This window comes from Tachysurus fulvidraco, chromosome 8 (assembly GCF_022655615.1).
Source record: "Tachysurus fulvidraco isolate hzauxx_2018 chromosome 8, HZAU_PFXX_2.0, whole genome shotgun sequence".
Classification (NCBI taxonomy): domain Eukaryota; kingdom Metazoa; phylum Chordata; class Actinopteri; order Siluriformes; family Bagridae; genus Tachysurus; species Tachysurus fulvidraco.
This window is the reverse complement of record NC_062525.1, coordinates 15,453,416-15,470,536: the sequence shown is the minus strand read 5'-3', so window position 1 is coordinate 15,470,536 and position 17,121 is coordinate 15,453,416. Positions and strand designations below refer to the sequence as shown.

Below are 17,121 nucleotides of genomic sequence, written 5' to 3'. Positions count from 1 at the left end.
TCTCTCTTATTTTTTATTTTTTTTATATCACTGGACTTTACGTTTGCGATAAATGTTTTGTGAACTTTTTACCACAGTTCTGATTAATTCTTTATTTTAATTGGTCAGAGCGTGTAGATATTTTTTCTGACAGCACTGTTCTACAGTACTACACCCGTTTCTATAATAACACACACAAGTACATCTATCAACATAAGTCAACATAAAAAAGTCATAAGTGTAAGTTTGGAAGTCACAATTACAGCCTGAGGTGTGTTTGAGTCACTTTGTTCGGAGCGAGATGTAGGTGCACCTTCGCTTAATTAACTACAAAAAACACAGCAAGGATTTTTAACACTTTTTTTCTCTTCTAGATAATGAACAAAGAATTTGTACCAGGTGTTTTGCTATTTTATAGATTTAAACAGTTCATGAAGCACTGCGGACTTCATTGTTACTTACAGTATTGTATCGTATCGAGATGAGGAAATATTCCATTTCAAATGATTTGTATTCATTGATTCCAACATGTTTCTGACTGACACACTCCAGACTCTTTTAGAGAGAATTTCCCATTCGTAATTATGACTTTATTGTGTTGCCCGACTCGTAAATACAATCTTTCTGAAATGATTCAAATGCACCAAAAGATGCTCTACATAAGCAGATTAAAATGTATTTAATTGTTGTAAAATGTTTAAAGAACTCATTACAGTAGATATTTAACACAAAATCGGAGTACGGTGGTTCTCAGACCCCTGTAGTTTTGCTCTAGTTCAGACACACGAGAGTCTGTTGAACCTTGATGCATTTGCTTACATCCTACACCATCACAAATGCACATAGAGAGCACTTTTATTTTTATATTTGTGCTATTGTGTGCAGTAAGGCATCTGACATCTTCTGTGTCCCATAACATTCCCTTGCTACTTATGGTACACATGTGTTGTGGAAACCAATCATGTCATCACTGGCTAAATTACAGTACATGCACACGTTTCTTCCTGAACAAGTGCGGACCTGAGTACGAGCTACGTTATGTGTGCAGGAAATCCAGTACAGTTCCAGTGCACCCAAACTCAGAGCCACTCCTGCAGTTCGTCTCAGGCTCGGTACCTCGCCGCGCTCCACGACAGCTTTCACATTAACGATTCCTCAAGCAAACACTGCTCTGTTTCAGACTAAACTGCCAGCCTGAAAGTCCCCAAAGACTATAGTGCTCCTGCTGGTCAAATCTCAGAGGTGCTGTACAGCATTTAATGTTTCACAGTTCAACATCGATGCCCCGTAGACGCTGTTATACAACAGTTCACTTTGTAAAGGTGACTTCGTATGATCTTTTTTTCATTGGCTTGGTTCCTGGATGGAGAGCTTGGCATGATGAAGTCTGCATTAGAACAGAAGGGCGTTTGACATTTAGCAGGTTGCAATTCCTCGCACAGCAGAATGAACTCCCACTCTCTGAAAATCAGGGCCCGACTTCCAAATCACTCATAACAACCGCCTGCTTCACAGCCCAAACTGTCTTTGTCTCTGCTGTTGATGCTGAAATGCATGACACAGGATAGCCTTTCTACTTAATAGGTACCAAAAAAAGCCTGGCTGCTTTCTTTGACTCCTTGATCCAACGCTGTAGTGAATACCATCCAATCAGTGATCAGTGATTTCACCTTGTCAGTTTGTTCAGTTTACATTGCACACGGGTACTTTTTTGGAACGATAGCTTGACACGTTTCTTTACAATAAAACTCAGATTCGTGTTCAGGATCCAAGGTGTGGGGAGAAGAGAAATGAAGAACACAGTGCTGATGAAGAGGTCTCCACTGACTCATGTAGATTACAGGGTATCTACAGTAAAGAGAAAAAATGGTTAAAAACCAACCGTGCATTTTAAGCGAACTGTAAATCTGTAAAATGAATAAATACCAATCAGGTATATATTTCATAAGCAAACCCAAAACCATAAGATTAATAATGAGTACTGATTTTTCATCTCTTCTCCAGATCATCAGATGTGAATGAGGGTTGTGCTAGGAATGTGCTAGGGTTCATCCATCTACGGTTATAGAAGAAAAACCCTCAGTCTTGTTATTGTTATTGTACCTGACTATTAATTCATGCTGAATGCCAAACAACAATTTTTTTTCTAAAAAAACAAACAAAAAAAACCCCCACATTTTAGTTAGTTACTAAGCTGCTGCATGCACATGCACTGACAGCTTCTGCTTCTCATTCAAATTTTATGACTGTTTCCTAAAGGGGTTGAGATTTCTCCTCATCAGAGTCATACTGAGCTCACTAGAAGCGTTTTTATTATCTAAACTAGATGTTATGTTTGTGCTTTTTAATGTTCATTTCATGCTTATTCATTCCAAGTTCATTGCTTTAAAGCAAAATCTTTATTTTATTGTTTTTTAAATAATTACAAAAAAAGCAGTAATGTTTATTTTTATGAGAACCATGGATTCAGTTATAGACTCATTAGCACTGTTCTATTGATTTCCTTGTTTGCTTTGTTAACCTGATCTGCAGACGTTCCTGCACATGCACTTTCTGTGCCTGTTCTTTACAGCATGCTAAAGGCAATAAGAAAATTGTTGTTTGGCACAAAAAGTGATAAAAGAAGCACCATTCATTTAATTTATAGTCACCAAAGTTTTTAGTCTGTAACTATAAAACCCAGAGAGACCAGCTGCTTGGGGTTTTAGATAGCAGACGTGACAGGGTTATTAACCTGGATAGTAGCTCCTTCAGGAAAGCCGAACAAAAACACGATTTTCAAGCTTGGGAATCTTCTAATTACGAAGTGGTAAATAAAACATGGACGCTTCCAGGAAAGCGTGTGCTTCGTTAGCAACAAGCAAAACAGCTAATATAAAGTTTCATGAGTTTATGATGCATTTAATTTTGATCTTGGTCTATCAAAGGGGGGGGGGTGTAGATAGGGGTCTTTAGCTTGGAATGCTCTGCTCTTTAAACTGTATATAAATATTATAAATATAGATTACTGTGTATATATATTCTAGAGATATATAGATTATATAGAAAATATGTACATTTAATATAAAATCTTTTATCTGTTTACACAGTTGGACAAACTGAACAGTTTATGAGAACCTTCTAAGAAAACCTATTTTCTACGACTGCACTGGGGTTATAAAAACAAAAGATTTCCTATCGGGCATGCTGCAGGAATTCTTCAGACTTCCTCGAGTATTCTTTGGCTCGTTAATAATTCAAACCATTTCTATTAGGAGCACCCAATTCTTAAAATTCTTTGCTGCTGCAAGGAGATTTTTGAAATCTTGACGGGTTTGTATTGGCTTTCCACAGTTTTTGGAATTCCCATGACAGCTGTCTTTCTGCCTGTACATTACACTTGGTACAATTCTTTAGTGGTTGGACACAATCTTTAAAAAAGATCCCTCTCCTTTTATATATTATTCTATCTAAAATATTCTACCTTACCCCCCTGAGACAAACGGAAGACCTTTAGAAGATAGACAGAACCATTTTCATCTACACTGTACTGTATGTGCATCATGCTGTGATTCTGACAGTGACATATCAGGTTACTTAGGTGTAACTTTACAAAAACAAAAAAGGTTAAGTCTAGATTCCTTATGGCTCTTTGTTTTGGCAATTTGGGGTAAGTCCTTTCATAACTCTTTATCACGAAGGGTTTCAGGAAGAAATCTCCTGAGGATTTTTGAAGAAGGTTTTTAGGGAATAGTGCATGTATAACTATTGAGTCCCTGTGCTGTTCTTATACTTTGGGACGGTTTTTAGTTTGTTTTGTTAGAACACATTTCTAACACTCTTCTTACTAAAGACACTTATTTCCATATGGAAACAGTTGAAGAGTCATACAGCAGTAACAGCGAAGTTACCCCAAAGGTATTAAATGGCTTGCTTCACTTTTTTTTTAATCTTGGTTACCTCAGCCACTATCTCCGTGTTTTCGCCTCGGGTCGTTGTTTCTGTTGAACATGCAGAGATTCAGAATTTTAAGTGTCTTGAGTTCTGAGACTGATTGTTCTAGAAACACTGCTGATGTTGCACATGGACACATGGAGCCTGTACAGTATCTGTTGAAGCAGGTCTTTCAGACACATCTGCATACGATGACCTTTTGTTTTCTATAAATATCCATGAATCTTGTTTATTTATCTTTTTACAGCATCTCAATTTTGTTGGGTTTTTTCTTTGTGAGTGTTTGATATCAGCTCCCATCCTTTGACAACGGTCTGCAAACTGCACCTGAGCTCCAAGCAGGCGCTCCGTACCACATTACTCATTCATGTACTTTCTGACAATTGCACACTAGGGACTGTTCCACAGCCGTGTGCTCAGGACCAGGGCTGTGTTTGTTTCAGCTCTCCTTCTCACCTGCCTTTCTCTCTTCTTCCTTGCTGATTTTTCTGCTTCTTTCATCACAAGCACCCTGTCACCTGCAGTTTGCTAAAATGGATCTGACAGCCCAGAGGGACTTCACAGCTCGGCTGGAAAGAGTGCTTTTGGCCAAAGTGTTGGTTCCCTCAACGTTTTTCTCCATTTTTATCTTATGGTACACAGGTGCTCACGTTCATATACAAAGAAAAAAAAAAAGTCAAAACGTCTTTATTGTCTGCTGCCTCTCACAGATCACTTCACATCAAGACTCAACTCAGGATCTGCAGGAGCATTAATGATAGATTTATGGTAGAGCCATGAGAACTGTTTTAAAGAGAATCAAGGCAATTACTACCAGATCTAGTTTAGCCTGGAGCTTTAGTATCTCAGTCTGATCTGGTTTTAATGTTGAGTAACATTGTATTCCAAATAAATACATTTGATGGGCAAGACCAAAATTACTAAGGACTGAGTGAGTGAGTGAGTGAGTGAGTGAGTGAGTGAGTGAGTGACTGACTGACTGACTGACTGACTGACTGACTGACTGAATGAGTGAGTGGATGAGTGACTGAATGAGTGAGTGAGTGAGTGAGTGAGTGAGTGAGTGAGTGAGTGAGTGAGTGAAAATTAGTCAGGGAGTGAGGGAAAGATAGATGGAAAGAATTGGGGGGAGAGTGAGGGAGTCAGTTAGTGAGCGACTGAGAGAGAGAGAGAGAGAGAGAGAGAGAGAGAGAGAGAGAGAGAGAGAGAGAGAGAGAGAGAGAGAGCAGTTGCCTAAGAAACCCATTGTAGGTGCTATTGAATTTCATTCATATTTCAACAGGCAGTGAAAAAATAAGGTGAATAACTGTATAAAATGAATCAACGACCAAGTAAGGAATACATTTTAGAACACTATATGCACCATCTCTCATCCTGTCTCTTTACCACAACATATCTCTCTCTCTCTCTCTCTCTCTCTCTCTCTCTCTCTCTCTCTCTCTCTCTCTCTCTCTCTCTCTCATACATGAAGGAATATATTTCTTATACGTTTCATATTTGCTGACTCATTTCTCAGTATTTTTCTACCTGCTTTTCTAACTTTTTCTTAACCTTTCTTTCCTCTTGTGTTGATCCCGTTATCTCATTTGCATGCTGCTATTTATGAATGCATATTCATTTCTCTTGTTTTTCTTATTGAAGTGTTTATTTGACCTCTACACTGAATGAGCATTTACACTTCATAGTGTTATATACAGTGGGTCTAATTATACTCTGCAGTTTACGCTTCAGTCTAATGAGGGATTTAGTCATTACAGTCTGCAGACCTGCACGTGTTTGTGTACTCCATTTAACTGGGTTTACACTTAGAGCGATTCTCTACTGCCCTCTACAGTCATTTTGTGGTAATGCATCTATCCACAGCACCTTCAAACCACATACTGGTGATATGTAAAAATCAGTGAATATTAAATGTATTGTATTGTATTGCTCAGGGGACCACCACATGTTTGATGTGGTAATAATATGCTTAACTCTTTTTACCAGAGGCTAAAAAAACCTGTTTTGTTGATGTCCAGCATTGACATCTTGTCATGTGAAATTCCACAGTGGTGTGCTTCATGGCTCAAATGAAAGTAGCAACTCAGTGCTTTAAAATAATAATAATAATAATCATCATCATAATAATAAATAAGTAAATAAAGAAGAATTAATAATAATAATAATAATAATAATAATAATAATAATAATAATAATAATAAATACTAATAATAATAAAAATAATAGAATCAATCATTTAAATAAATAAATAGATAGATAGATAGATAGATAGATAGATAGATAGATAGATAGATAGATAGATAGATAGATAGATAGATAGATAGATAGATAAATAAATAGTAATGTCAGACATAAAATAATTCATTTGTTTATTCTGATTGAAAATGACCGACTTCCATTCCACCAGTGGAAAGGAACACCAGTAAACTGATAAACTTTTTACACTGATAAAATGGGTTCATTATTAATAGGTTTCTAATGATAATATAATCCTGATTTCCTTCACACTAATGTATATAATTCATGGATTTCTAGAAATAAGCAAGAAACATATCAAGATTCAACAATTCTTGTGTTTACAAACTTTCATACCATGACTAATTTGTAATTGTTCATGTTATTCATGACTTGTTTTTTTTTTGTGAAGTTGAATGTGACAGAATTATTAATAAATGTATATAATGTGTAGTACTATAAATGTACAGAATGCGTGTTTTTGTTTTCCTAGCCATTCACCAATATTTTAGATATGGCTTAGTGGTTGCATTTGCTTCAAACCTCCTGGGTTTGGGTTCAATTTCTGTGTCTGCCTCTGGAGTTTGCATGTTTTCACTGTGTTTCTGGGAGGTTTCCTCTGGGTACTCTGGTTTCTTTCTTAGTGTGATTGTGCTATGTGATGGGTTTGAACGTATCCAGGGTGTCCCCTGTCAAATGCCCTAGGTCATCGTCTCCAGGTTATATAACTAAGCTCATACTGCTTTTATATAGCAACTGACAACATTTACTTTAATTTTCTCGTGTTTAGCTTCAGTATAAATGATTTGGAGCACATAATGTTCTTCTTGTGCTGCATTTTCAACAGCAAATCTCCATAAAATGCAGATTCCTACTGTGTAGGCAGGACAGAAGACCATAAATGGAGAGAGAGAGCACACAAACACAGATGGAGGGCTCAAAAACACATGGTGAATTGTGTGATGCTGATTCACATTTGCTCTCCTACTGGTTGCATCTTGCTGGCAAAATCTTTCACTGTTCATTCACCGTCAAAACCGCCTGACAGAATCAACCTACCTACCACATCTACAAATACATGTATTCACTATAGAGAAGAGTGTAGATTAGAATAGTTCTGGAGTTGAACAGGATGCATTACACAGTCTCTGTAGCATAGCACCTGGCATTCATGTCCTTAAGTTTTGGTACTAGTAGTAGACATGTAGTAGCTTTCAGAGGATCTGTCTGATATTTCTAACTATCTCAAACCTGTAATTAAGGAAATTACAGCAGTTATTTATTATCAACCCGGTTCTTGGAGATGTTCCTTCCTTAAGGATTCAGTTCCGACCTGCTCCAGATATCCAGGCTTACATGATTAGCTGAATTAGTTTTCTGGACTAGGGCCGGACTGAATCCTGGAGGAAGTCACATATAGTGTTGATGATCACTGTGTTACAGATCTGACTGTGTACTAATCAAATCAGTTCACTGCTACAGTATGTTACATTATTTTCCAATGCTATTCATTCTTATTTAATAAAACATCTCTGATTTTCTTGTATGTTGGTCACCGTTGTCTGTTAATCGACAACGTCCATGTTTTCTCATCGGCCACCATTAAAAAACAAAACAAAAATTAAATATGATTAATAATAAGTAGATATCTTGTAACCTCCAGTGCACTAGAGAGCGCTGCTTTGGTGTGGATTTGTATTGTGTTTTCGCGGTTTGAACTGTCACGTGACTCAGGATGTACACAGGTTAGCATGTTAGCTAAGGGTTTTTTCACTAGTTATTCCAATTAAATATTGTATATAAAGCTATTTTATATATAAGGCTTTATATAATATATATATATATATATAAAAGCTATTGTGTATATAAAGCTATTGTATATAAAGTTCACCATTTTGCTTGTACAATGCATTATTATTATTTCTTAGCCCGTGTTGTGCACTTGTCTTGGGATCAGGAGTAGTTTGGCATTAAGCAGCTTGTTGTCAGTAAAGTTTGAAAGAGGAAATGGAGGGACTGCTGCTTGAGTACGAAACAGAAATGTTTCTGAGCCTCTTCAGTACAGATGGCTTACTGATCGCGGCTGAAGGACTTGGTATCGACCGCATTTTGTTACACTTTATGAGGATTTATTCAGAGGAAGGAAGTCTGGTGCTGCTGCTCAACACAACGGCACCTGAACAGGTAACAGTTCAACAAACAAAGCCAAGAATGGGGCTAAAGTTGACTGAAATATTAACATGTGGTGTGATGTTAACGTTACAGGAGTTTTTCACAGAGCAGCTGAGAGCTGAAGGAGTGAATCATCTTCCCCAGATTATAAACAGTGATACACAGAACACTGAACGTTACCATGTGTACACACAGGGGGGAGTGTTGTTTGTGACCAGCCGCATCCTGGTAGTGGATTTCCTCACAGACAGAATTCCTGCTCACCTCATCTCAGGTAATGTTTATCAACGCTTAATTAGGGCATGGTCATTGCACCATATGTCTATTGGGAGTAAAGGCACAATATTAGATTTGTGTGTATTTGTGGCAAAGATTTACCACTCTTCTAAAGGGGTAGGAATATTGTTGACATTTTAGACAATCCAATAATCTTTCAGTGTCATTTCAACTTTATATAGCTGTTGTGGTACACAGTAAAATGAAACGGTGCTCCTACAAGACCTCGGTGTTACATAAAACAACTAATAACTAAGTATGTTAACGTTACAAGGCAGCTCTGTAGAGTGCAAGTAAAGATGACTGTAGCAGCATTAAAAAAATTGCAGTGAGTGCAGAAATTTTCAGTTGAGTGTATGTGTCGGTCCAGTCACTGAGAATCGATCAGTCTAAAAGCTTTGGGGAAGAAACTGTTATAGTCAGGTTGTGTGGGCCCGAATACTTTTGTACTTTTTACCAAATGGCAGGAATGTCAAGAGTTTTAAAGGAATACTCCAGCGTTTTTAAGTTAATCCAGTATGCCAACTATTTTCGGAGGAGAGTAGCTCATGTATGATCTAAAATTCACACTGAGACAGCTGGTATATTCACTCTGTCTTCATGATTACCAAAATGGAGTCAAAATATGTACATGTTTATATAATATTATCATTTCTACCAAGAACACAGAAAAAAATCATTTTGAAGTTGGGAAATAGACATCAAGGAAATGGTTTTTGAAAGAATAACCTGTAAATTTCACTAAATGCATGGGTGGGTAGGACAGAGAGCACTGATCAGAGATGGGAAACAATGTTGTACACTGACTGGGAACATAGGCTTTTATAAATGGCCTACACTGGTGAGGGGTGAGCTGACTGAATCTGCTCTACCAGCTCATACTGTATAAGCAGGAGCTGTAATGTGAGCTGAAGAGCCGCATTAAGTGCAGGACAGTCAAAAACTAATTCTCAAAACATCACTATTTATCATTAAGCTCCTTTTTCAAACAAAGTTTACACTCTAAGCTAAATTGGCCATGATGACTGAATTTTTATCTACTATGTCAGTAGCATATGTGGGATTTTAACAGGAAATAAAGCGGACACATTTTCGTGGTCTAAAAAATAGAACAGAACCAGTTTACCTCAAAATTCACCTCAAGAAAATATCTAAGGACAAACAGCCTTCTCTTTGACTGTAACTTTGCCATCTACTGTGTAAAGCCCAAAGCACTTCCACACCCTGCTTTTTAGATGATTTGGGGTCGAAATTTGTTCGCTCAATTTTCCGATTTTTGTATCATTAGCTTAATTTACTGATGAGTCAACATGATATTATAATCCTTAGGGCGCCCTCTGCTGGATCAAATGCTAAACAGCAAAATGAAAAGTTGTCTAATGCGTTTAACTGCACTAATATTCTTACAGGCTCATTATAGTTTTTTTTTACGTCATGTTCAAAGACATTGGAATATCGATTAAAAAGTGACCGCTCTAATACAGAGAAATTCTTGTTTGGTCTCCTTTTCTAAGCAATTTGACCTTGGAGAACATTATTATTGTTGTTGTTGTTGTTTTAGTTAGTATCATTATCTAGATGTACGTCTCCCAGAAGATAATAAGACGATGTACAAGAGGCATCATTGTGGAAAAAATGATTACTCATCTTTTATTTACGTTTGAACAAAAAGTGGCATGTCCAAAATTATTCATACCCTTCTCAATAGTCAATAGAAAAGCCTTTATTGTCTATTACAGCAATCAAACGCTTGCTATAATTGCTGACCAACTTTTTGCATGTTTCCACTGGTATTTTTGCCCATTCGTCTTTAGCGATGAGCTCCAACTCTTTCAGGTTGGAGGGTCTCCTTGCCACCTTCACCACCTTTCTGTGTGTTTTGTGCTGTTGTCGTGCTGAATTGTCCACTGGTGCCCAAGGCCGTTTCTCTGCAGACTGCCTGATGCTGTTCTTGAGAATTTTGATGTATTGCTCCTTTTTCATGGTGCCGTTTACTGTGATTAGGTTCCCTGGTCCACCAGCTGAAAAACACCCCTCAAAACATTAGGTTTCCACAACCATGATTGACAGTGGGGATTGTGTTCTTAGGGTTGAAGGCTTCTCCTTTTTTACACCAAATGAAAGCTACATCATTGTGGACAAACAATTAAATTTTTGTTTCATCTGACCATAATACAGAAGACCAGAAGTCTTCTTCTTTGTCCAGATGAGCATTTGCAGAGTCCAAGCAGGCTTTTGTGTGCCTTAGCTGGAGAAGTGGTGTCCTCCTAGGTCTGTGTCTGTTGAACCCAGCAGTGTGCAGTGTCCGTTGGACTGTCTGCCTTGAGATGTTGGCACCAGCAGAGCCCAGATTCATCAGGATGGCCTTGGTGGTGATCCTTGGATTCTTTTTCACCTCTCTCACTATCCTCCTGGCCAGCACAGGTGTCACTTTTGGCTTCCGACCACATCCTCTGAGATTTTTCACAGTGTGGAATATCTTGAATTTTTTAATAATACTTTGCACTGTAGCCACTGAAACTTCAAAACATTTAGATAAGGTCTCATAGCTATTTCCTGACTTGTGAGCAGCCACAATACACAGCCGCAGGTCCTCAGTGAGCTCCTTTGTCTTAGCCATGACTGTACACAAACCAACAGCAGAGAGCTTCTGTTTTTCACCTGTTGAGTTGATTAAAACAGCTCTTCCCAATGAATCAGGGTAATTAGGATGCTTTAGAACAGCTTGGACTCTTTTGGAACGGTATAGATCTTTGGATGATCCCATAGACTGTGACAGTTTGCAAAGGGTATGAATAATTTTGGACATGCCACTTTTTGTTCCAATGTAAATAAAAGATGAGTAGTAATTTTTTCCACAATGATGCCTCTTGTACGTCGTCTTATTATCTTCTGGGAGACGCCTGTGTCATTTCTAATCAAGAAAAAACTTGCTGGTTGAATAAAAGTAACTTTAAGTCAGAATTTGCCAGGGGTATGAATAATTTTGGGCTTGACTGTATATACTCTACACAACAGTCTTAATGTGGAACTGAAACCTGTAACAGATGTGTTGCTCCATAGCAGTTGTTGTTTTAATTGAAACCAAACCTGAAACAGTTTAAACTGTTGCCGGCAGGAATCCTCGTCTACCGGGCCCATAAGATCATTGAGTCGTGTCAAGAGGCCTTTATCTTGAGACTGTACAGACAGAAGAACAAGACTGGCTTCATCAAAGCTTTCACAGACAAGGCCACGGCTTTCTCTACTGGCTTCTGTCAAGTTGAGCGAGTTATGAGGAATCTCTTTGTGAAGAAGCTCTTTCTTTGGCCAAGGTATTAAAGGTGACTTTAGACCTCGTTTTTATTTATGTTTTCATTTCTTAAGCTCTGCACATATGTGAGGGTTTGTGTGTGATGAATAATTCCAGGTTCCAAGCCTCAGTGAACACTGTACTGGACAGACACAGACCTGATGTGGTGGAGCTGCACGTGAATTTGACTCCAGCCATGAGAGCCATCCAGAGCTCCATTCTGGACATCATGAACGCCTGTTTGAAGGAGCTCAAGCGTTACAACCCGAGTCTGGAGGCAGAAGACCTCTCGCTGGAGAATACACTGGGCAGTGCCTTTGAGAAAGTGAGAGACGTCTCTTTATACATTAACACCAATGACTATCTTCTAACTAACTTACTAAGAAGAATGACATGACATCGCCTTGATCCAGCTTACACGTGATGTTTAACGTATAATCCATCATCTAATATCTAAGCGTAAGCTATTGTATGGTGTATTATGCTTTTCTGCTCTAAGACTAGTGTAGCATTTCTGAAAGGTTCAGTATAATATAATCTTTCTGAAGGTTCTATAGACTAAGGGACAACTCAGCTGAGACTAGTCTTAATTGTTACACCTTTTAATAGACTAACCAGTTAAACTAAAGGTTTCTAACAAACTGGGACATGGTGCAATCTACTTAACCAGGACATGATCTTAAATGAATAATGGAATCCAGTTTGTATAATAGTATAAAGCATCTTCTTTAAAAATGTCCTAATCCTTGATGCATTAAACAATCCAGGAAGATTAAGTAATGAGAACTATATATGTGTGAGTTGAAAAGTAATAAACAGAACTACAAAACTTTATACGTTGTGCATCGGCTCTTTAAAGTGTGTGTGTGTGTGTGTATGAAGAGGTCTGTGTGTGTGGGTGTTTGTGCAGGTGTGGATACACAAAAATACAAAACGGGGGGAGGTGGGTTGTTTTGGGACAGTCTGTTATCCACACATATAATGAAACACATTGTGTGTTGTGATATCTGCTTTTGTAGACCATTCGCCATTACCTAGATCCCTTGTGGCATCAGCTGGGCACTAAGACCAAATCTTTAGTGCAGGACCTGAAGATCTTACGAACTCTGTTGCTGTACCTCACACAGTACGACTGTGTTACCTTCCTCAACCTGCTGGAGTCCCTGCGTTCTAGCCAGAAAAACTTTGGCAGCAATTCAGGTAAGGTTGTAAGGTTAACCATGGGGCTGTGATGCAGCAGACTGTTCAGTCAATAACAGAAGTAAAGTAGAGCAGTTTTGTCTTTTTGTTTTCACCAGGATGGCTGTTTCTAGACTCCAGCACATCGATGTTTGTGAATGCTCGTAGTCGTGTGTATCGTGTTCCTGAGTCAAACAAGAAACTCAAAGTTGGTGATGTGGAAGAAAAACCAAATGCCTCTGGTACGTCCATTTCTGCACATTCAGACATTTTGACAGATATATTCACTTGATTCTGTTTCTGTTTTTGCATACGTCACACCAAAGTTCTAGCGTTTCAAAGTCTAGTTACAAGCAGAGAGAATCACTGCTGTTTCTGTCTGATTCATTCCTACATATACAAACCTAAATTCATGGCTAGTGCATGTCTTTGGCTCGATCATGACTGTGTGTACAGCTGTACGTGTTGTAGACTGATTTAAGGTTAAAAATAAAGAAAAACATTTTCATATTGCTTTGATGAAATATTAACATTTCTTAAAGTGAAGGGGGCAGAGCTGTTTAGTGGGCAGCACATTTGTCTTGAACTAACGAGGCATGGGGGTTTGATTACTGCCTCCACCGTGTGTGTGGACTTTGCAGGTTCTCACTGCGCTTCAGGGGTTTCCTCTGAGTATTGCAGTTTCCTCCCCTAGTCCACATACTTGCCTTGCGTTAACTGGTGCATGATCGTGTGATTGTGTCCTGCAGTAGGCAGCTTGTCTCCCTGGGATAGGCTCCAGGTTCCCTGTGACTGTAAGTGGTACAGCTGAGGGATGGATTGGTTTCTTCATGTTATAGGCAAGAAAAATGTTTGGGAAAAAAAATAGTTTTTTGTCTCCCCCCCCCCACCCCCCACCCCCACATTTGTTTGTAAGAATTTAGTTTAATAAATGTATTTAATAAATTATAGTGCAAGTGTTGAGAATGTCCTATATAAAGTAAGTGTGTGTGTGTGTGTGTGTGTGTGTGTGTGCACGTACACAGCACCTTTAAAAAGAGAGCTTGTGCTTGAAAAGAATCCAAAATGGGAGGCTTTGTCTGAGGTGCTGCAGGAGATTGAAAAGGAAATGAGCAACTCTGAGCACGAACCAGGTGATGTTTTTGTTTGCAACTTTTCAAAATTTCACAATTGCAGTGACTTTGAGACTTGAACGTCTCTGAATGTATGTGATGCAGGCCGGGTGTTGATATGCGCGAGTGACGATAGGACCTGTGCTCAGCTGAAGGAGTACATCCAGAAAGGTGCTGAGTCGCTGCTCCTCCGCCTTTACTCACGTACTATCGGTAAAGATGATCGTCTACTGGTGTCTGAGAAGACCAAACAAGGTAACAGCTGGCCCAGGAAAGGTGTAAGAAAGGAGCCCAAGGGCAAGAAGCCCCAAGCCAAAAATACCAAACTCGGCCCAAAGAAACAGCGAGGCTCACTGACACTCACCCAAATGGTAGAGCAGCGGAAAGAAGCCGAGCTGGAACAGATGGGCAACAGTGCAGATGAGCGAGAACAGGAGGAAAAGCAGGATGTGAACGATGATGTTCTTTTTAATCTTACTTCAGACTCCTACTATGGTGTTCTTCAAGAACCCATGACGGTCATTCATCCGCTCAAAGGATGCTCGGATCCATACAGTCTTACGAGGGTGTTAAAAGAGGTTGAGCCCATGTTTGTGGTGCTGTATGATGCTGAGCTCAGCTTTGTGCGCCAGCTGGAGGTTTACAAAGCCGCCAGGCCAGGCAAACCTCTCCGGTATCATCTTGTTCCTACATATTCTTTGTGTTTGACTTTCAACAGCAAGGGAAAATTCTTAGTCTAATATTTTTTGCCCGTTTTTTTTGTTTGTTGGTTTCAGGGTGTATTTTCTTATTTACGGTGGTTCCACAGAGGAGCAGAGGTATCTCACTGCCCTGCGTAAAGAGAAACAAGCATTTGAACAGCTGATAAGGTTCAATTTTTTCCAGTTTCAGTTGAAATGTTCTGATAAATTTGACTCAATCACTGCAGGAGAATGTGATATAATAACAATAAGGTTATTTTCTGTACTGTATATACTGAATACAGAGACAAGGCAAGCATGGTTGTTCCAGAAGAGAGAGAAGGCAGAGGAGACACAAACCTGGACCTGGATCGTAGTCAGGAACCTGCTCACGCTGCTGCAGACACTCGCAAAGCAGGCAAGCTGTCATCTCTGAGTGCAGTTTAATGTGACTGCATGCCATGTGATTTACCCTTCCAATGCCAGATACTGGTATATAACTTTGTAGTTATGAAAATAGGCAATATATGTGCCATGGAAAGTGCTACATTTTCAGTGTGCTTATCATTCGATAATCATTCTCATACAATACCAGGCCAGTGTGAGTATATAATTAATATCAACTATGTTGATAAATTAATAAAGGTTAAGTGATCCTTTTAATACATTAATCCTTCTAATATATGTATACATAAGACTCAGAGCACAGTTGTCTGGACTGGGCCGTGCGGGCAGAGCAGACTGGGTCTGGAATCATGTCTATAAGAGGCCAGCGAGCCTGCAGGTTTTAATTCTATCCAAATTCCTGATTTCCAAACTTCTGTACTTGCTTGATTGCTGCAGTGGTATGTCTTCTTTCAATGTGCTCTAAACCAATAACCCTGATGTATGGAAACAATGATATTCAGTTGTCATTTACATTTACAGCATTTGGCAGATGCCCTTATCCAGGGCATCCAATTTTATACAACCGAGCAATTAAGGGTTAAGGGGCCTTGCTCAGGGGCTCAGCAGTGGCAGCTTGATGGACCTGGGGTTCGAACACACAACATTCTGATTTGTAGGATATTGCCTTCACTGAGCTACCACCCCCCCACCCCACCCCACCCCCAGTTGAGTGGTGGGTAACATGAAATTTTCACACTAGTTTATTTTAACTTGTTAATGTTTCTTTCTCAGGTGGACAAGAGGTAGTCAAAGAGCCCTCCCGAGTCATCGTAGACATGCGGGAGTTTCGCAGCGAGCTTCCTTCGCTTCTGCACCGGCGTGGGCTCGACATTGAGCCTGTCACCCTGGAGGTGGGAGACTACATCCTGACTCCTGAAATCTGCGTGGAACGCAAGAGTGTGAGTGACCTGATAGGCTCGCTGCAGAGCGGCCGTTTATACACTCAGTGCCTCGCCATGAACCGCTTCTACCGCCGGCCCGTGCTGCTCATTGAATTCGACCCGGCCAAGCCGTTCTCGCTAATAGGCCGTAACGAGCTGCGACAGGAGATCTCAGCCAACGACATCACCTCCAAACTGACCCTGCTGACTCTCCATTTCCCCCGGCTGAGGCTGCTCTGGTGCCCATCGCCCCATGCCACCGGACAGCTCTTTCAGGAACTCAAACATGCTCGGCCTGAGCCTGATGCCCTCACTGCCCAAGCCATTACAGCAGAGTCAGAGACGGTGGAAGATTCAGTAGACCTGTACAACCCAGGACCTTATGACTTCCTGCTCCGTATGCCTGGAGTGAACGTTAAAAATGTACGGGGACTCATTAAACATGCTGCCAGCCTGGCTGAGCTCCTCACTCTGAGCCAGGAAAAGCTGAGTGAGATTTTGGGCAGTGTGAGTAATGCCAGGCAGCTCCATGAATTCTTACACAATACCATGGATGTAGCTTCAGTTCAGAAGAACAGACAAATGAAGTAACAGTATTCAAACAAGATTAGCAGAATTGGACATCTAATATATAATGCATTTATGTGATATTAAATGTGCCTCGTGTATATTTAAATAGGATTTTAGATTTTTACTGTCAAACATCATAATGTACAGTCTATGAATTTTCAACTGTTTATATTTAAGTATTTAAGGAGTTTGTAAAGTAAAATAACTTTTTTTTAAACTTTAGCCTACATTAAAATCATTTGAGAGAGAAAGTCATGTGGGTGTGTGTATTTGAGTGCACATGTTTGTTTGTTTGTTAGATTCACAATAAGCATTTCATAAGCATCGTGTGCAAGTGATAAACTTTAATGAAGCACTGATTAGAT

The 17,121-nt window shown here is 39.5% G+C and overlaps 1 protein-coding gene across 2 annotated transcripts; it reads left to right on the top strand.

The window, feature by feature from the left end:
- Positions 1-7,817: 7,817 nt before the first annotated feature.
- ercc4 (excision repair cross-complementation group 4) lies at positions 7,818-17,020 on the top strand. 2 transcript variants are annotated; one of them, XM_027137656.2, is made up of 12 exons: positions 7,818-7,892; positions 8,105-8,331; positions 8,413-8,593; positions 11,714-11,909; positions 12,005-12,212; positions 12,907-13,087; positions 13,186-13,308; positions 14,092-14,199; positions 14,284-14,851; positions 14,955-15,047; positions 15,164-15,276; positions 16,038-17,020. In XM_027137656.2, exons 2-12 carry the CDS (start codon positions 8,155-8,157, stop codon positions 16,775-16,777), a joined length of 2,688 nt encoding a protein of 895 aa, XP_026993457.1. In that variant the 5' UTR covers positions 7,818-7,892; positions 8,105-8,154; the 3' UTR covers positions 16,778-17,020. The 2 variants fall into 2 exon arrangements, with proteins under 2 accessions (XP_026993457.1, XP_026993455.1); XM_027137654.2 differs by having other exon boundaries at positions 7,827-7,892; positions 8,076-8,331.
- The last annotated feature ends 101 nt before the right edge of the window (positions 17,021-17,121 follow it).

Bases quoted from the DNA above. Each gene is read 5' to 3' on its own strand.
- ercc4 (XM_027137656.2), top strand. From the start codon at position 8,155: ATGGAGGGACTGCTGCTTGAGTACGAAACAGAAATGTTTCTGAGCCTC. The intron at 13,088-13,185 runs GTAAGGTTGTAA...TGTTTTCACCAG, and splicing joins AAACTTTGGCAGCAATTCAG to GATGGCTGTTTCTAGACTCC. The intron at 15,277-16,037 runs GCAAGCTGTCAT...TTTCTTTCTCAG, and splicing joins TGCAGACACTCGCAAAGCAG to GTGGACAAGAGGTAGTCAAA.